The 18,232-nt window shown below is 48.8% G+C and overlaps 1 protein-coding gene across 8 annotated transcripts in view; it reads right to left on the reverse strand.

Annotated features, from left to right (window-relative positions):
- Positions 1-283: 283 nt before the first annotated feature.
- The window catches only part of VPS35L (VPS35 endosomal protein sorting factor like), a 102,150-nt gene continuing 84,201 nt past the window's right edge, over positions 284-18,232 (reverse strand). For 6 of the 8 annotated variants that reach the window (XM_081819923.1, XM_081819929.1, XM_081819924.1 and 3 more), the window contains 4 exons: positions 12,525-12,690; positions 7,485-7,603; positions 1,036-1,182; positions 284-531 (listed from right to left, as the gene is read on the reverse strand). In XM_081819923.1, the coding sequence (XP_081676049.1) occupies positions 433-531; positions 1,036-1,182; positions 7,485-7,603; positions 12,525-12,690 (531 nt within the window). In that variant the 3' untranslated portion in view covers positions 284-432. Of the gene's footprint in view, positions 532-1,031; positions 1,183-7,484; positions 7,604-12,524; positions 12,691-18,232 lie in introns of those variants that run through there. The other 2 variants (XM_081819926.1, XM_081819928.1) reach the window with 2 other exon arrangements.

Here is an 18,232-nt window from a genome sequence, read left to right on the forward strand (position 1 = left end):
ACAGCTAGGTATATACCAGTATATTCTAAGTTCTATCCAGAGCTGCTTTTGATAGAAAAATTAATTGCACCATCTACCTTTTATCAATCTTCTGTAGTGGTTTAGGCAACATTCAATTCCAGACTTGAGGCCCTCAAATTAGGTAACAGTGGCTCTTTAAAAGTAGACACCTTTTCAAGGTTTTTCTAGTTAAAAAACAAAAAAAACACGTGACAGATGTTACTTGTGTCCTGTTTCTCGATAAAGGTCGATCTGAAGGCCACTTGCGCAAAGACACTGCTACTCTTGTGAACAAGATTGGATTTTAATGCTCTGACAATTCCTACTTCTTCACTGTCTCAGTAATCTGGGTAGAGGCCAAAGCTGAAACCAATTTGTATATGTAAAAATAAAGCAAAGCAGGTGTTTCTGGACTTGGCTTCACAGCCCTAGTCAGGTCCTTGTTTGCAGAGGGAGCCTGAGGGCCAGTTCAGTCAGATGACCCATATCTGGTTGTTTGCTTCGCTTCTTGATGTATTCCAGAGTTTTCACCTAGGAGGAAAAAGAACAATCAGTATCCTTTCTGGTTCACCAGTGCACCAACAAATCAACCATATTGTGAGCTTATGCTTTCTTACAGCTAAAGTCTTTTGAAGGATAAAGGAGGAGAAGCAACCAACAAAGTCTTTAAAGTATGGGGCGCCTGGGTGGCTCAGTCAGTTAAGGGTCTGCCTTCGACTTAGGTCATGATCTCAGGGTCCTGGGATTGAGCTCCCCGGCCGGAGGCCTGCTTTTCCCTCTCCCTCCCCCTCTCTCTCAAATAAATAAAATCATTAAAATAAAAGAGAGTGAAGTCTTTAAGTACAACTTCTTAGATTATAATTTGCTTATAAAATCAGATTTTGGTGTGACCAGGAATAGCTCACATTTTTATAGATGTGTATTTTATTCAGAGGGAAAAAAAGAAAGGGGAGACGGGTTTGTTGAGGCCAGCTGTGCTCTGGCCGGTGGCTTTATGTGGTTCACCAGGACCCCCATGCCTTCCCAGTGCCTCACCATGGTCCTGGTATCTGCACAGCCATGTCTCTGTGCCAGGTGCCACAGGTTGACGGAGAGCTGGTTGAGTCTGTTGTTGCGCAGGTCTCCATGTGCCAAGATACTATTAAAGAAGGAAAGGCCCAGGGAGCTTTGGCGCTTCAGAGCCTGAAACAGAAGAGAGAGATTACCATCTGGCCATGGGGCCCAGGCTGGAGCCAGTGTTGATGCCAGCTCTACCACGGATCTTCTGCAGGGCAAGCTGCTTAACCTCCCAAGTCCCGCCTTCAGCTGTAGGAGAGTAAGGTAATGCCCGCTCCTCGGGTAAGTGAGGATTGAATGAGATGAAGCATATAAAGCCTTCATTCTGTGCCTCCCACATGGGCATTACTCATGAAATGGAAGCAGAAGCAAGTGATACTTTCATGAGACTCCGCACACAGCAGGGTAAAGGAATGAAGTGATAGGCCTTCTTGCAAGTACAAACAAAAACTGAAAGGCTACAATAAAATGTCTTTCAGATGTATCCTAAGCCATCCAAAGTTATGGTCACTATTTAGGGCAGAAATAAAGACCAACTGACAGCTCCCCATAAACAGCCCAGGCCCAGCTTTCTTAAGAACTATTCTGTAATACCTAATCTTGCCTCTGATTAGAGGTACCTAAACAAGCAAAGTCTAGCCAAAATGTCAGAGTAGACCAAACCCGAATTCAACAACAGGCTTTGGAGAAAGGATACAAGTTCTGAAAGGTAAACAGAGGCATGTGGGAAGGCCAAGTGAACAGGTGGACCTAACCAGCCAGCGGGAAGGCCAAGTGAACAGGTGGACCTAACCAGCCAGCCAGGTTCTTATCACAGTCCATGCGGACCCTGGACAGCTGCTGACCTGGGCCCTTGCTGGATGCCCTTGGCTCACAATGCAGAACATCAGTGAGTCCAGCGAAGCAGATGAGAAAGGAGCCCTTAAAGTGGGCCAGGTATTCTGCTCCGTGCTTTATACAGCTCATCCCATTTAATCTACACAGCACATCTTTGTGGGAAGCACATTTCTGACCAGCTAGGTACATGTTTTGCACTGTCTCCCAAGGATCCCAACCCCTGGTTATTCAAGCATTATACTGGGTGCTAGGGTGAAGGGATTTTGTAGATGTAATTAGAGTTATGGACCTTAGAGAATCCTGGATTATCTGGGTGGGCCCAATCTAATCCCTTGAGCCCTAAAAGGCAGAGAAATTTCTGAGAGACCAGTAGCAGAAGAGGAGGCAGAAGGGGTGAGATCACAGAGATTTGAAGCACGAGGATGTGACCTACCGTTGATGGCTTTCAAATGGAAGAAGGGGGCCAAAAGCCAAGAAATGCAGACAACTTCTAGAAGCTGAGAACACCTCTAGCCAACAGCCAGCAAGGAAACGGACCTCAGTCCTACAACTGTATGGAACTCAAGTCTGCCAACATCCTAAAGAAGCCAGTCCGTCAACACCCTGATTTTCACTGCCAACTCACCAAACTGATATAATAAATGAATGTTTTAAGCTGTTGAGTTTGTGGCAGTTTTTTTTTTTTTTAAAGATTTTATTTATTTATTTATTTGAGAGAGAGAATGAGATAGAGAGCATGAGAGGGGGGAGGGTCAGAGAGAGGCAGACTCCCCGCTGAGCAGGGAGCCCGACGTGGGACTCGATCCCGGGACTCCAGGATCATGACCTGAGCCAAAGGCAGTCGCTTAACCAACTGAGCCACCCAGGCGCCCTGTGGCAGTTTTTTTTAAGGCTGCAAGAGGAATCCAATCCACTCCCATTTTGCAGAGACACCCAAAGCTCAGAAAGCTCTGGGGAACTTGCTCACGGACCACAGGTAGTAAGTACAAAGCAGGATTTGGGCTCCAGTGGTCTGACTCCAAAGCCTGTGCCCACACCCTCCCATGTTCCACTCCAGCTGATGGAATATTCACATAGACCCAGTGTTAGCATCACATTAGGAATCCAAATTCTGAAGAGGCTAAGAGTTGCTTTTCTCAACTACTCAAGGTGGATAAAACCAACCTAGTAACCATCGATCTGTCCATCCATCATTCCACAAAAATTCATGGGAGCCACTACTGAACCAACTTAATCCTTCCTGCCATCCTCTGCTATGTGAGAATTTACAATCTCTTGGTGGAGGAAAAAAACTGTGAAGGTGCAGCTTCAAGCACGGTTGGGCAAGGGTGGCTGAGCAGCAATGAAGAGACCTCCATTGCAAGGCCAGTTGAGCCTGCCTTGCCAACGGCCCGGACCTGTGACAGTCACAGAAGCAGCTGAGCTGACTGAACGTTACCGTCAAGGAGTGGGGTCATGCTGTGCACTGCCCAAGCCTGCGGGCCCTGGGAGAAAAGCGGCATGTACCGGGCACAGACTCATTAAGTGGCTGCCGACTGCCTGCTTGGGATCCTCTCTCTAATCAGACAGTGCAGTTCTTCTACCCCAACCAGGAACCTGGGCAGAGATCGCCATTCCGTGGGTTCCAGCCCAACCTGCTGCCTGCCTTTCGAACCAGACCTCGTCTGATGGCTGGGAAAACAGGAGGGTGCATATCTACAGGACAAAGCTAAAACAAATTCTATTTCAAATACAACTAAAAGAGTCTCCCCTGAGAGAGGTCCTTTAACTACATTTCATTGAAGTGGGAGAGATTTTTTAAAAGACAAGGGAGACAATATCTAACAACTAGCTATTTCTCTATTCTGTATCTTCTCAGTAAGCATTTTACCTTAAAAAGCCCAATCCACATGTGTTTCAAATGCACAGCCCATTAAAAGTGAAATCATTAGAGACAGATCTGAGGGATGAGAAGTCATGCCAGCCAACATGCAAAGACCCCAAAAACAAGAACACATTATGAGAGAACCAAATCAGGGCCTTGAGGCCCCCCTCCTCTTCTCCAGAGGTTTTAAATAGAAAAGAGCTTCTTTTCATTATTTTCCTATGAGAATTGTCATTTCCAGGAAGCTCCACGGGTCTGGCATGATTCCCAGCTTCACCACACCCAAACAAACAACTTCACGAAGCTCATGAGTAAACTGCCGAGCCCCTTCATGTAGGTTGAGAGAAAATTTTGGAAGCAGGGCTGCTCCCAGCTTCGAGATGACCTCCTCAGGCCTGGCATCGGCACTGGGGGTCTCCAAAAACAGGAAGCTTTGCTCTCCACCTGGTAGAGAAATCTGACCCGTTTCCTAGGTCCCAGGCTCCCAGGGCCCCTGCCGTGACATGCTTGCCTACGCTGAATTTCGAACTGCATTGTTAAAATGAAGGATGGTACGTTCCATTTTAGCTCGGTAAATGTGCATATATATATGGAAGGACATTTTCACTGAATGTCCCTGGTATTATGTGAGTTGAAATGTTCTTTAGAAGAATTCCAACTTTGCTATTTTTTCAGAATCCTGTTTCAGAGTCATTATTGCAATCAGTGCCCCCTCCCCCAAGAGAAAAAGAGACAAACATTAAATACAATCACAGCACTGTCCCCCCCACAACTGCAAAAATACGTTCCAAGACCCCCAGTAAACGCCTGAAACCACGGACAGTACTGAACCTTGTATGTACTGTTTTTTCCTATACGTACATACCTCTGATAGTTTATAAATTAGGCACAGTAAGAAATTAACAAAATAGAACTATATACTATAATAAAAGTTATGTTAATCTGGTCTCTCAAAATACTGTCCTGTACTCACCCTTATGATGATGTAAAGGGATAAACTGCTCCATGAGATGAGGTGAATGACACGGTCATCGTGACGTCATGTCAGGCTGCTACTGACCTGATTGGACGTCAGGAAGGGGGAGAATCTGCTTCTGGACAGTAGCTGGCCCCAGGTAACAAACTCCGTGGCAGCGGGGGGCCGGGGGGGGGGTAGTGGGACACAACTGCTACATATAGTTCTTGGCTTTATTTTTATTGTGAGCTTGGGGGTTGTGCTAGGCTATGGTCATTGATGCTGTAAGTGGCCACATCTGATTAAACCCAGCCTGTTGCATCAGGGTGAAGAAATGTATTTTCAAGGCATGTGGCAATTTTTTCTTGGGTGTAATCTGTTAAACACAGTACTGCTCTAAGAGGTCCCTGGGCTAGAAGTTGGAGCCAGAACCCATGGTTTTAAAAATCAGGAAAAGGTGCCTAAGAAGAATTTTTCATGGCAGAGGAGCTCAAGGTAAAGGACCCCATTTCTCCTGTAGGGTAGGAAGAGCTCTCCCCTGAAAACTACCAATACAAAGAGACAAAGAAGAGCTGGGTCTTTGGCCCTAAAAGTTTGCCCGTGTTTGAAAAAGGCCTTTCAGTTGGGGGAGAATTGCCTCTTCCGATACTCAGTGGTTTGATAAACCAGTCTCCCTGTAGAAATTGGGGTTCTGATTCTGCCCCATCCCCTGACAGGGAAGCGCCCTCCATGTGTTAACTTCCCCAGCCCTGCATCCAGAAGGGTCCCCAGGTCGGTGGGACACACCAACACATACTCCCTCCCTAGAGAGGGTGCTATGATGCACGTGGGACCTACTGCTAACCCTAAGGCTGGCCCTAGAACTTGGCAGGGGGCACTGGAGGATGGAGTCCAGAAAAAAATCCCACTCTCTCCAGCACCTGCTTGAATATCCTGAGGATAATGGGAACCCAGAACACATATGTGCATCATACACGTGTACGTCCGTAGCTGTGCAATATTCTTGTGATTTTCTGGTGGGGAAGGGGGTAAGGACAATGGTGGTATTTCATATAGCCCTGGAAATGAGTATGAATTAAACTTAAAATTCAGTTTGATCTTATTTTGTCTTCAAAGGGTTTGACGGGGTGGGGATAAAGGAGCAAAACCTAGGAACGGGAGAATCCAGGGAAGGGAAGGAAGGGGAAGGCTGGGAAGCTACTGGGAAATAGGCAGTCCAAAATCTGCCTTAGCTTTGGGAAAGGGAATTGAGGAGCAGGGCGGCGGGAGAGTATGGGGCCTGCCAGGATGAAATTAGGAATGAGCATCAGGTGGTCTCTTGCCAGGTGGGAATAAAAAAAAAAAAACGAAATGCTCGGAGTTTCAAGCAGACAGCTTGGAGTAGTGAAGAGCAAGACCCAGGGGAGTACCTGGAGGTGGAAAGAAATTCAGGCACCAGCTGACCCATGGAAAGAACGCAGAGAAAGGTCAGGCGCCAGCTTTGACTCCTAAGGCACTGCCCCCCTCCACCCTCCTTCCCACAGGCCCTGACTACACAACAGGAATCAGCCTGAACACACTCCCAGAGATGAGCAAGGTCTGAACAAGCCTGAGACAGGGCCTCTGGGAGCCATCTGTCACCCACATGTTAGGGCTGAAGCTGCAAAGGAAGCAGTGGTTGGCATAACCGGGGAAGAGAACAGGTAGATATGTAGACTGTCCTAAATGGAAATTAAATTTAACTATCATCTAACTATATGGAGACTAGGGAAAAACTGCTCTGAAAACAAAAGATGCAACACCTGACATATCCATGTAATTTGTGGTTAAGAACACGGGTTCTAGAAGACGGCCTCGACCACATTGCGTAGCTACCACTCTGGGACTGTCTCCCTGTCCGTACAGTGTAAAGCAACAGCTGTCCCACCTCACTGGTCTGTCGTGAGAATTCAGTGAGATGATAAATGCAGAGTCCTCAACGCTACACTCATAACAGAGGTTGGAGAGGGTGCCTGGGTGGCTCGGTTGGTTAAGCGTCTGCCTCCGGCTCAAGTTGTGATCCCGGGGTCCTGGGATCGAGCCCCGCATCGGGCTCCCTGCTCAATGGGGAGCCTGCTTCTCCCTCTGCCTGTCTCATGAATAAATAAAATCTTAAAAAAAAAACAAAAACAAAGGCTGGAGAAACAGAACCTCCACTGTGGTGGGAGAGGAACTACATGCCACTTCTTACAAGGTAAGAAAGCAAAAGGCCTTGGTCGAGGAGGGCAACGCAGTGGTTCAAAGTTCAGCCTCGGGGATCAGGGTGACGACACTGTTCTATCACCAGAGGAAACCCAGGGCTGTGGAGAAACCTCTCTAAGCCTCAGTTTCCTTTACTGTCCAATGAGAATAAACAGAGCACTTCCATCTCAGGCTGGTTGTGGGCATGAAAAAAACCTAAGATATGCAAAATACAGGCAATTTATTCAGCATGTACGGATGAAGCACCTGCTGTATGCGGGCCTCTGTTCAAGGTGGGGGGATGCTGTGGTGAGTGACACATGGGACAGAGACAGGGAGGTCTCCGAGACTCATGTCACAAGGTCCCTGGGCTGACATTCTGGTAGGAGAGGCAAGCAACTGAAAAACACAGAGCATTTAGTACAGGAGCAAAAGCCCTGGATGAAGTGCTCAGTTATCAGTCTGCACAGAAACACATTACCCACATGACCGAGTTTCTTTTCCAGAACGGAACAATGTCCAACCCACCCTGGAAACTTGTGCATTCAGAGTGAGCAGGCAGAGGACACCTACCTCATCTTTGGCCAAGGTTTTCAGGTGCTCCAGGATCTGAGCCATCACCGTCTCACACAGCTTATTGTTTTCAGCCAGAAACTTGGAGTCTCCCCCATACAGGCTGTCGTTGGAGTCAACTGATGGAACAGACCAGAGCAGTGAGCAAAGCGTGGTCTAGCCATACAAAGGAATATTATGCAATCATAAAAAGGAATGAATTTTTTTTTTTTTTAAGATTTTATTTATTTATTTGACAGAGACACAGCAAGAGAGGGAGCACAAGCAGGGGAGTGGGAGAGGGAGAAGCAGGCTTCCCACGGAGCAGGGAGCCCGAGGTGGGGCTCGATCCCAGGACCCTGAGATCATGACCTGAGCCGAAGGCAGATGCTTAATGAGTGAGCCACCCAGGTGCCCCAAAAAGGAATGAAATTCTGATACGTGCTGAAATGTGGATGAATCTTGAAAGCTTTATGTAAGTGAAATATGCCAGACACAAAAGGACAAATACTGCATGATTCCTCTTCCACAGGACACTGGAACAGGCAGATTTGTAGGACTCAGAGTGGAGGTCACCACAGGCGGGGGCAGGGGGGCGGGGGTATGGGAAGTCACTGTCTATTGGGTACACTTCGTCGGAATGATTAAAAAATCTTGGAAATGGGTAGTGGTGATGGCTGCTCAACACTCATCATACTTGATGAAGGTGAATTATGCACTTAAAAACAGTTAAAATGGTAAACTTTATTTTATCACTATGTGTAGGTTATGAATTTTTAAAAAATGTAAAAAACCTTAGTACAAAAAGTCTGTATCTTTGACCTGGGGAAGCCATTAAGGTATTTATTTTTAAGAAAATAATCCAACAGGGGCGTCTGGGTGGCTCAGCTGGTTAAGCGTCCAATTCTTGGTTTTGGCTCAGATTGTGATCTCAGGGTTGAGACTGAGCCCTGCATCGGGCTCCATGCTCAGCAGGGGAGTCTGCCTGAGGATTTCTCTATGCCCCTCCCCTCACATGCACACTCTCTGTCAAATAAGTCTTTAAAAAAAAAAATCAGAAAAATAAATGCTCTGTTACAGTATTAAATACTTGGAGGATAATAAAAGTACATGATCTATAGTTATTAATTACCACATAGTACACTATATTATTATACTATTAATAACACATAATTATAAGATACTTAATTTTTAAAAAGTGACAAAAGTATCCATAGTAGAGCCCAGATGTGTACATCTATATTTCCTAATTTATAGCTGCTTAAGAATCAATTTTTTTAATTAAAAAAATTAAATTTCATAATTTCCTGTCATCAGTCTTGAACCTTCCGGAGAATGGGATGGGAATAAGCACACAGTAATTAATTAAGTAATTTCAGCTATGCCTTCTGTGCATTTCTAGTTGCTATTTCTAGAATAACAACTATTCTTCCCGCTTTTTATTTTGAAAACTGGCAAGGCTGCCGAAAAGTCGGGAAAACAGTGCATTGAATACATACCTGTGCTCTCCACGACACACACATACAGACACACAGACACATGACGGAGTTCTGTGGCTGAACCAGTTGTAAGCAGATTGCAGACACATTGCCTAAGAACAAGAACAACTGCTCCCCAGCAGTCTCCTTGCTCCCCAGCCTCTCTGTGCAAAGGCGATCTCTAATCCACTTCTGAACTGCCTGTGTATGGAGCTGCGTCTCAACTGCTATCCACCAGTCAGAGGAGGACAGCTGTTCTCTTAAAAGAATGTAAAAGATTGGGATTCTGGTAAAGGAATGTGATTCAGCCATTCACCACCACCTGAGTTTGCAGGGCGGCAGGAAGGAATTTCTCACGTCTACCGCTGAGGACCGGAATAGTTCCTGGCATAAATTCTCAGGCTCACTCCGGGTTGGAATCTACTCTCTTTCTGATGAGCTCAGCACTGGAAAAGAGAGAAGGTCTAAGACCACCCATGGCCAACACACCCCAGGCTTCCTCCCCAGAGGGGCCAGGGGTGTGTTCGGAGCAGGCTGCTCACTTGCACATGCACACACACACACGCACTCTCTCTTTCTCTGCACCTCCTGGATGAGGGCCTGTTCTGCACCAGGTTCCAGGCTAGGAGCTGGGGACCCAGTGGGGGCCAAGGCCGTCCCTGCCTCACAGACACTCAGAGACTGTAAGGAGATGCAGACCAGCAAAGAGGCAATCACAACAGCATGTACTGATTGTTAGAAGCAGGCAGTGCAAGGGGTTACGAGATCTTAAAATCTAGGCTTGGGATGGAACTCTGGAATTAGCAAGATCAGGCCAAGCTCTACAGATTAAATTCACGAGATGAAGTGCTCAAGGGGGAACGGGGGCGGGATGAGTTTTCCATGCTAACACTTGGTGGTGACGGAGGGAGGAAAGGGGAAACTTGAGAATTAGAAGGAAGTTGGTCAGACCAGTGTGTGCAGTGGCCCCTGCGAGTCCAGGCGCAGCTCTTCCGAGGGAGATAAATGACATCCCTGGCAAGTGGCCACTAGGAATAGCCTACAGTCCCTGCACCTGTCTGGCCCTGGGATCATGACCCCCAACGCCTCAAGGGCCTGGCAGGTGGCGTGGAGCAGCCAAGGGGCTACAATGGCTTCACGGAGCCATCCTGGGTTGTGGTCTTCCAGCCACATCGACGCTATCTGCATATGAAGTAAACATTCAGTAGGCCGGCATCCTCCCCTTCCCTGTCGAACACGCCCTCTCTCTCACAGGCTCGGGTGAACGCGCTGGGGTTCTTGCTCCAGGTGATTTCACAATGCCATCTTATTAATCGAGAAAGAAAGCAGCAGAGGCATCCTTTGGAAATGCAAAAAAGTTGTGACCCGAGTTCTTCAGAAGTTCTAACCTGTGTCAACACTACAAGGCTGCCTAGAATAAGAAAGGGATGGGAAGGCAAAGCCTCCTTCGGGCCCCCTGGGCCTCTCTCCTACCAGGACAATTGTCAGGTCACAATTATGCATCCACGGTAAACACAGCTGGGCCAAAAAAAAAGGGAAAAAAACCCACCCATCCTTCCGCTTTCTCCTCTAAAAGCTAGAAATGTAAAAGCCAGGCTCCTGCCTATCAAACCTCGCCACGCTCCCTTTGCTAGCACTCTGGCCCCCAGTCTGTCGTGGCTGTGGTAAGTTTAGAGGGTTAAATGAATCTGCTCCAGAAGAGGGAGGAGAGGGCTTGCCCCTCTCACAGGGCCTGAGGTGTGCAGACCCACTTCCACGTCAGTGCCTGGTCCTCAGAAGTCTCTCCATAGTTGCAAGCCCTCAATGTGCACTTGGCAAAAAAGGAAATAAAAATGCCAACAAATAAAGGAAAAGGTGCTCAATCTCATTAGTCATCAGAGAAATGCAAATTACACTCATCAGAAGAGCCAAAATGAAAAAGACTGACCACAGGGAGGGAACAAAGGGAACCCTCATTCATGCCTGGTGGGGGTGTCAATGGGTACAACCATTCTGGAAGACTGTGAGACAGTGTCTACCAAAGCTGAACATAAGCAAGTCCCATGAGCCGGCAACTCCACCTGTAGGCACAGAGCCAACAGAAATGTACACCAAGAACATGTCCAAGAATGTTCACGGCCAGAACCAGAACCACTGGAAACATGCAAATGTTCACCCATCAGGGAATGAATGAATTCTGGTACGGTCACGCCACGGAATACGATACGGCAATGCAAAAGGAGGAACTCAGCTACGCACAACACGGACAGAGCTCACACACAGAATACTGAGTAAAAGAAGCCAGACACCAAAGTATGCATGCTAAATTTCATTCACATAAAAGTGAAAACTGTATAAACTAACGTGCGATGCTGTAAGTCGGGAGAGTGGTGAACCGTGGAGAGGAAAGGGGTGGTGCTCACTGGAAGGGGGCACGATCTGGGTGGGGGTTACCTGGGTGTGTTCACTGTGTGATGAGTCACTGAGCTTTACAGCTGATGGCATGTATGTAGCATGTTATGCTTTAATTAAAACACTGTTGTTTTGTAATTGAGGAGGGAGCGTGACGCATGCCGCACAGTTCTGGGTGTAAATTCCACTTCCGTCACTAACCGGCTACAGGACCTTGAGTCTCCCCTTGCTGGAATGGAAAGTGGGGACACCCATGCTTGTCGTACACTCTGCAGTGCTGTAAGGAGTACAGGAGGAAGATCCGCGGAGTCTGGTGTGCTACCCGGCATGCAGTAGGAGCTCAAGTCGTGGGAGCTGTCATCCTTGACATCAAGCAGCCTCCCTAAGTTACATCTTAACGATTAGCCCCCAAATCCCAGCTAGAGGAAGCCTCTGAGAGTCATAGGGGAAGGCCCTCCTGCGAATTTGCTTCCTGAAATTTCCAAGTGTATAGAGACAGTTGCTTAAACCCTCAAGTATGTCATTACTGGCCAAAGCACTTTTAACAATAGGGCCATGTTCTGGGAAACCAATCACTGGAACTGAGGGTCTGATAAGCAGGCAGATGCCTGGGCTCTGCAGGCAGAGGTCTGGAATTGGGACTGTCCTGTGTGTCCAGGATATGAGAAGTCCGCTTTCAAATTTCTAGCAGCAAATTCAAAATGGCTGGTAGCACATGGGGGAGCAAGGCCACCTCCTTCCTTCTGAGCATCTGAACTAGGGGTTCACGGAATCTCAGCATCACTTGAAGAACTGGGTAAAGTCCCACCTGAGACTGGGGTTAGGGGCAGGCCCCGGATGAAGCTCAGGCATGTATATATTTAACCACCTTTCTAGGTTATTCGTAGTGCACCAAAGAGAGCACAGATCCAAAAGAGTGCTTCTCTAAACTTGTCTGACTGTTGAAAGGATTTTGGATGTTTGTTCTAGACAAAATTCTCAGGCCCCTTCTTGAGGATCCTAATTAAGAAGGGATGGGATGGGGCTTAGGAACCTGCTCAGGAAATTCTTATTTGGGCACATTTAGCAAGGCCCTGGAGTAGAAGTTCCTGGTGGGTAAAAAACTAGATTAAGTAAAAGAAAACAAAAAAACGTCACTGGACTTTCATGAACTTCAAGCTCGGAGCAGTATGGGAAGAGGGCACCCCGCTACCTTTGTCTATGTGGTAGAGGTAGTTCTCCTGGCTCATGGCGGAGAGGAGGTGCAGGACGCAGGTGTAGATGCGGATTTTATCGTCACTGCTGTCCTCCCAGGTGTAGTCCTGGATCACGTTGAGAAGCTCTCGAACAAGAAACAGGACCCCATGTTCGGGATGATCCTAGTGAAAAGCCAAAACAGGAGAGAGAATCCTAGATATGAGGCAGCGGGGGCGGGGGGCGGAAATCCCCAAAACCATGAAGACAGAAGCCCAGGTCCCTCCCGTTCGCAGCTGTGGAGGACTTACAGTGCCGGCCACTTCCCGGAGGCAAGGCCACTCATGAGCCTGGTTCAGTAACACCGAGAAAACAGAGACTGTTGTTAACCCCACTGATGAGCATGCTCCACTCTGGGGAGACAAGCCCCGAGAGCCTCCTTGGATCCAAGGAATCAAGGAGGCCAAGTTACCTGTCAGCTTAATAGCCTGTTTTCCAAAATTACAGTCTTGTTCTCCCATGTGTGTAGCAGTAAAAAGCCCTGTTCCTTGGACTACAAAAGCAAGATTGCGGGTCTCGCAGCAGATGCAACAGCGGAAGCCACCTACTCTGGGTAACCCCCCCCCCCCAAAAATGATCACTGTCACCACCAAAGGCACCAGCTTTATATATAGCATTGCTCTTTAGGGCGTTCAGTGACATTAACAGCTAAATTGAGGATGCTCTCTTGGGAAAGGAAAAACCCAAGAGACACTCAGAGTTTAGAATGGTGTTTCTCAGATGCTGAAATGAACCGAAAGAGGGTTCCGGACGGCACAAAGCTGGCCACTGGCTTCCCTTCCGACACGCTACCTGGGATTCTGGGGCTCTCCTCCTGAACACACCCCCCCCAGACCTCTACCGCCAGGGGTGAGTGCCCGGGCCCTGCCACCACTGCCTCGCTGACCTGGTAGCCACACCTTTATGGCCCCTGGGACCAGCTGGACCCCCCACAGTCCTGCCAGGCCACCGTGGCCTTGGTAGAAGAACAAGGCCATTGCCAAACCACGGCCCAGTGAGCATGAGGGTATTTTATAAATACCCCAAACTTGGTCTGCTCCTGCCTTCCAGTCTGCGGCCGGTCCCTGCCCCTGGCTGAAACGAGTTGGAGAGAAGGAAGCACGCCCGGGTGACGCAGTCCCCGGGGGCCAGTCTCCCACACCGATCTCGATGGCAGGGCAGAGGAGCAGCCCGTGTGCCAAGGAGGTCCGGCCTCCCGGCCCTACTGTTCCCTCGGACTGAAATCTTCATCTGCAAGACCTGGCCAGACCCGCTCCTCGATGGTCTCTAGATCCCATCTTTCGTGTGGGCTCCTCATTGAGGCCTTCCCTGGTCATCCATCCAGAGCCTAGCACACACCTTCCCCCAGTCTCCGTCACAAATCGTCCTTATTTTTTCAGAGCAGTTCTGAAGTGACTTATTTATTCCTTCTGGGAATACCTCTGACGGCATCTCTTGGTTTACGTTTTTCTTTCATCCTAGCCTCCGACCCCCGGGAGGACAGGTACTTCAGCTGTCGTAGTTGCCGATTCACAGCCAGGGCTGCCAAGGGAACACGATGTGATCGGTGCCCCGTCCCTGTCCCTGGCTCTGAGGCAGTGCCGGGCACAGGGCAAGGACTCAGTAAATAGTGCCGAATGTATCACAGCCGGAACGCCTTCTCCGTGCCAGGCGCTCAGGTGGCTACGAAGACAAGTAACAGTCGCTAACGTTCATGGTCACCACGGTAGCTTTTCTGCGTTCCAGAAAGATACTGTTATGACCAGTCCCTAATTTCACAGATGGCAGATGAGCCCCGGAGAGGTCAGCGGGCCCCGTGTCACACGGCTGGCCCACGGAGGAACCCGGGCTCAAGCAGAGACTCCTACCGTGCCACTCTCTGAGCTGATGGAGCCGGCTAACGGGGGGAAGCCACATCCGTACGCCAGCCACTGTGGACACCTGCACGGAGGATGACAAGTGCTGGGACCAGGATGGGTGGGAAATGACCCGCAGTACACTTTCAACCGGGAGGAGGAGGGTGGAGGGGTGTGAGAAGTTTGGTACAGCTGTTAACATCTACAGGAATCGTGCCTGGGTATCAGCAAGAGAGGACGCATGATGCCTCGAGGCTGAGCGCCTCAGACTACAGTGATCAAAATTGCTCTCGCTGTGGTCTGCCTTGCATCTAGAGTCGCGCTCAGCTGGCAACTCACTACTGTCTCTCTCTGCAAACAGCTGTTTCTGACTGGGCTATTTTGTTCTGCTGTGTGGATGTTCAAAAATATTTTTTATTTAAGGACCTGCCTTGGGAAGAAACAACAATCTGAATGTTCCAGTAACAATTTCATCCCCGCTGTTGTAACTGCGGTGGGAGCCCATTCAGCACACCTCCACCGAGGGGGACAAGGGGTCATGGAGACAGAAAGGTTTGCAGTAAGCCATTTCCGTGAGCTTTTTGCTCATAACTGAAGAGACGAGACTATTTCCAACCTTCTGCACCAGGAAAAAGTTTTCCATAGGATATCCATGCTTCAGTGGTCGTAACATTTTTTTCTTTTTAATTGTACTTTGATGCTTCAGTGCCAGCAACCGAAGCAAGGCAAGTAAACACAGATTTAAAAGAAGAAGATGAGAAAGGGGCGCCTGGGTGGCTCAGTTAAGCATCTGACTCTTGATTTCGGCTCAGGTCATGATCTCCGGGTCCTGGGATGGAGCCCTGTGTCCTGCTCCGCACTCAGTGGGAAATCTGTTTCAGGATTTTCTCTTCCTCTGCCCCTCCCCCCTCCCTAAAATAAATAAATAAATCTTTAAAAACAAAATTAGAAGAACAAAAGGTCCTGGATTCAGCTGGCAATGCAAGCAGAGCAAGGTGCCCTCCCCCCACCCCCCGCCGGCGTCCCTGCCGAGGCTGCCTCCCTGACAGAGCAAACCAGTGCTTATGAGGCAGCTCCCAATCAACCCTCTCTCTCTCTCAGCTAGACAGACAGGGGACCTGGCTTCCACTATTTGCAATATCCCTTTGGGTCCCTGGTTCTGGTCTGCAGGAATCCCTGTATTAAATGCCATTCCTTGGCAGAGGCAGGAATACCCTGGAAATGACTGACTTTCCAGGAGCGCGAAGATCAGAGGTGGCAAAGATGCACTGAGCACAGACATCCTGGCTTTGAGTCTGCTCTTGGCCGCTTACGAGCTGGTGACCCTGGGGAAGTCACTTCACCTCTCTGTGCCAATGAGAGCAACAGGCTTGTTTGTGGAGCATTTGTGAACTGCTGGCTGGCTTACTGGAAGGGGTATGTAAGTGTTGGTGATAAATAATAAAGTCCTTCAGAAAAGGAGCCAGAACATGGGGCAGGATGGGGCATGGCGCTGGGAGGAGCAGGGCAGGAAAGCAGGGGGAGTGAAGCGGGAAGGCAGGGGACAGAGCGGCACGGGGATGCGAGGCTGTCGGGAACCAGCTCACGGTCTGGGGAGCTACACGGCTCTGCAGGAGCCCACCCCTGCCTGTCTGACCGGCTCACGTCCCCAGCGTCCCTCAGCACCACCACAGACGACTCACCGAGGCTCTCTTCTGGTCCCTCCAATGCAGGGTGTGCCTTCCCACCTGAGGGCCTTTACCCATGCTGCCCCCTCTGCCCAGGATGCCCTCTCCTGTCCCCCCGAGGCCCTTCATTACTAGTCATCCTGTGGATCTCAGCTCTAGCAGCACATTCTTGGGAAACTTCCCTGACCCACTTCCCTTCAAATCTGGGTTCTCAGAAGTCCCTGTATTTTTTTGTGGGGCTTTATACAACTGTAGTTTTAAGTGTGTATTTATTTGCTTAGTGTCTCTCTTCCTGAGTGGAGGACGCACTTCTCTGGTTCACTCCTCAATTCCCAGATCAGCAAGTGTTTACGGAATAGACGGGCTGAATGAAGCTCAGCACTCAGACCCCATGTCATGCTCATGGCTGGACCTCTTCACAAGGATAAGGAGTAGAAAGTTCCCTGCTGTGTCCTAGGTGATCAGGGCCAGAAAACTGATAGTAGTAACATTTCCATTGCCTATAAAAGTCAACTGAATCAAAATTAGGCCTCTGAAGTGTTAACAATGAACCTATTCAATGAAGACTACGTGTCCTACCAAAATGTTAGGAGAAATGCATTAGCTCCGTTATATAGAGAAGTCTATCTGCAGCCCACCAAGAGGCTGACCGCGGTGAAGACCAAAGCAGAATGCTTCCAAATGCTTCCACGCCGTGCTGTTTGCCGGAGAGAGGGCTGGCCTGGGGGAATGTTTATTTCTGCATTTCTAAATATGAATAAAGTGAGCCAGGTAGTTTATTTAGTCTAAAATCACTTCAACTTTGTTCTCAACAAATAAAATGAATCAAGTCCTTTTAAAAGCCTTGTACACAGTTGGCAGGGATGTAAACTGATGCAGCCACTCTGGAGAACAGTATGGGGGTTCCTCAAACAATTAAAAATAGAGCTACCCTAAGATCCAGCAATGCCACCTCTGGGTATTTATCCAGAGAGTTGAAATCAGGACCTCAAAGAGATATTAGTACTCCCATGCTTAGTGCAGCGCTATTTGTCGTTGCTAAGGCTCAAGCTCGAGCAGGTAAGTGCACTGTAAATGTTTCAGGCTCAGATGGTGCAGCCAGGATCCGGAGCAGCAAAGATCTGGGTTCAAATTCTGACTTGGCTGCTCACTAGCTGTGCAGCCTCAGGCAAGCTGCACGGGCTCCCCAGCTCCGGGGTGCCCTAAGTGGACAAGGCACAGTGACTCCTCCCTTGCAGGGCCTGGGGGGAGGAGTCTTAGACACTGAATGATGAGGAAGGACTTCCCGGCACAGGGCAATGGATGAGCAGTCGCACTGGGGCTATTCTTCATCTCATTATCTTTACTAAACCCCAGCAAAAGCATGCACACTGATACCGGGAACAAGAAAATCTGCTGAGACCAGGAGGACATTCCCGTGGATGCCTAAGGGGCCAGTAGGCAACAGAAATGGGTTCAGTGGGTCCGGAGGTGCCCACGGGAACTGCAGAGAGGGCACATGCCCCCCCACCGCCCCTCAAAATGGGGCAGCTGCTCCCAAGCTGTGGCCAATTGGCCAGGTCGGAGAATGTGGGCCCCACATGGCGGGATCGGATTTTTCAAGAGGAGCCGAAAATCCAGGTTTTTCTGTGATCCAACAATTTTTAAATGCGGGTAATTCATTCCAAATGTTTTCCATCATTATGTGGCCAAAAGAGCCTGTTTACAGGCTGGATTCCACCCACTGGTCATCAGTGCGCAGCCCCAGGGACAGAGCTTCTGGGTCCCAAAGCACTTTCAGATCTGTTGTTTCATTCAGCCTTACGGCAGCCCTGCCAGGTGGGCATTCTGATGACATTTTAGAAAGGTGACAATTGAGGCTCCGAAGAGTTAGAAAACTTTCCCAAAGCCACAGTGCTGCTGAGTCACTGGGTCAGACTGCACTCAAGTTTCTGACTCCAAGCACAAGCCTTTTGTCAAGGCTCTAGTGATTTTTGACATGAAGAAAACCCCACGTGCAGAAGGAAAATGCATCCCAATTAACCAGTGAACAATGACATTAATCAGCTGGCTCCTTAGAAACTCTGATTCTTTTTGGTCCCCTCACTTGACAACTAGACTATCCAAAAAAGAGAAACTGATGATACAAAGGACTAAGAAAGTGATCTGAAAACACTGAAGTCCAG

The sequence above is a fragment of the Leptonychotes weddellii genome, chromosome 5 (assembly GCF_054177405.1).
Source record: "Leptonychotes weddellii isolate Sample4059 chromosome 5, ASM5417740v2, whole genome shotgun sequence".
Classification (NCBI taxonomy): domain Eukaryota; kingdom Metazoa; phylum Chordata; class Mammalia; order Carnivora; family Phocidae; genus Leptonychotes; species Leptonychotes weddellii.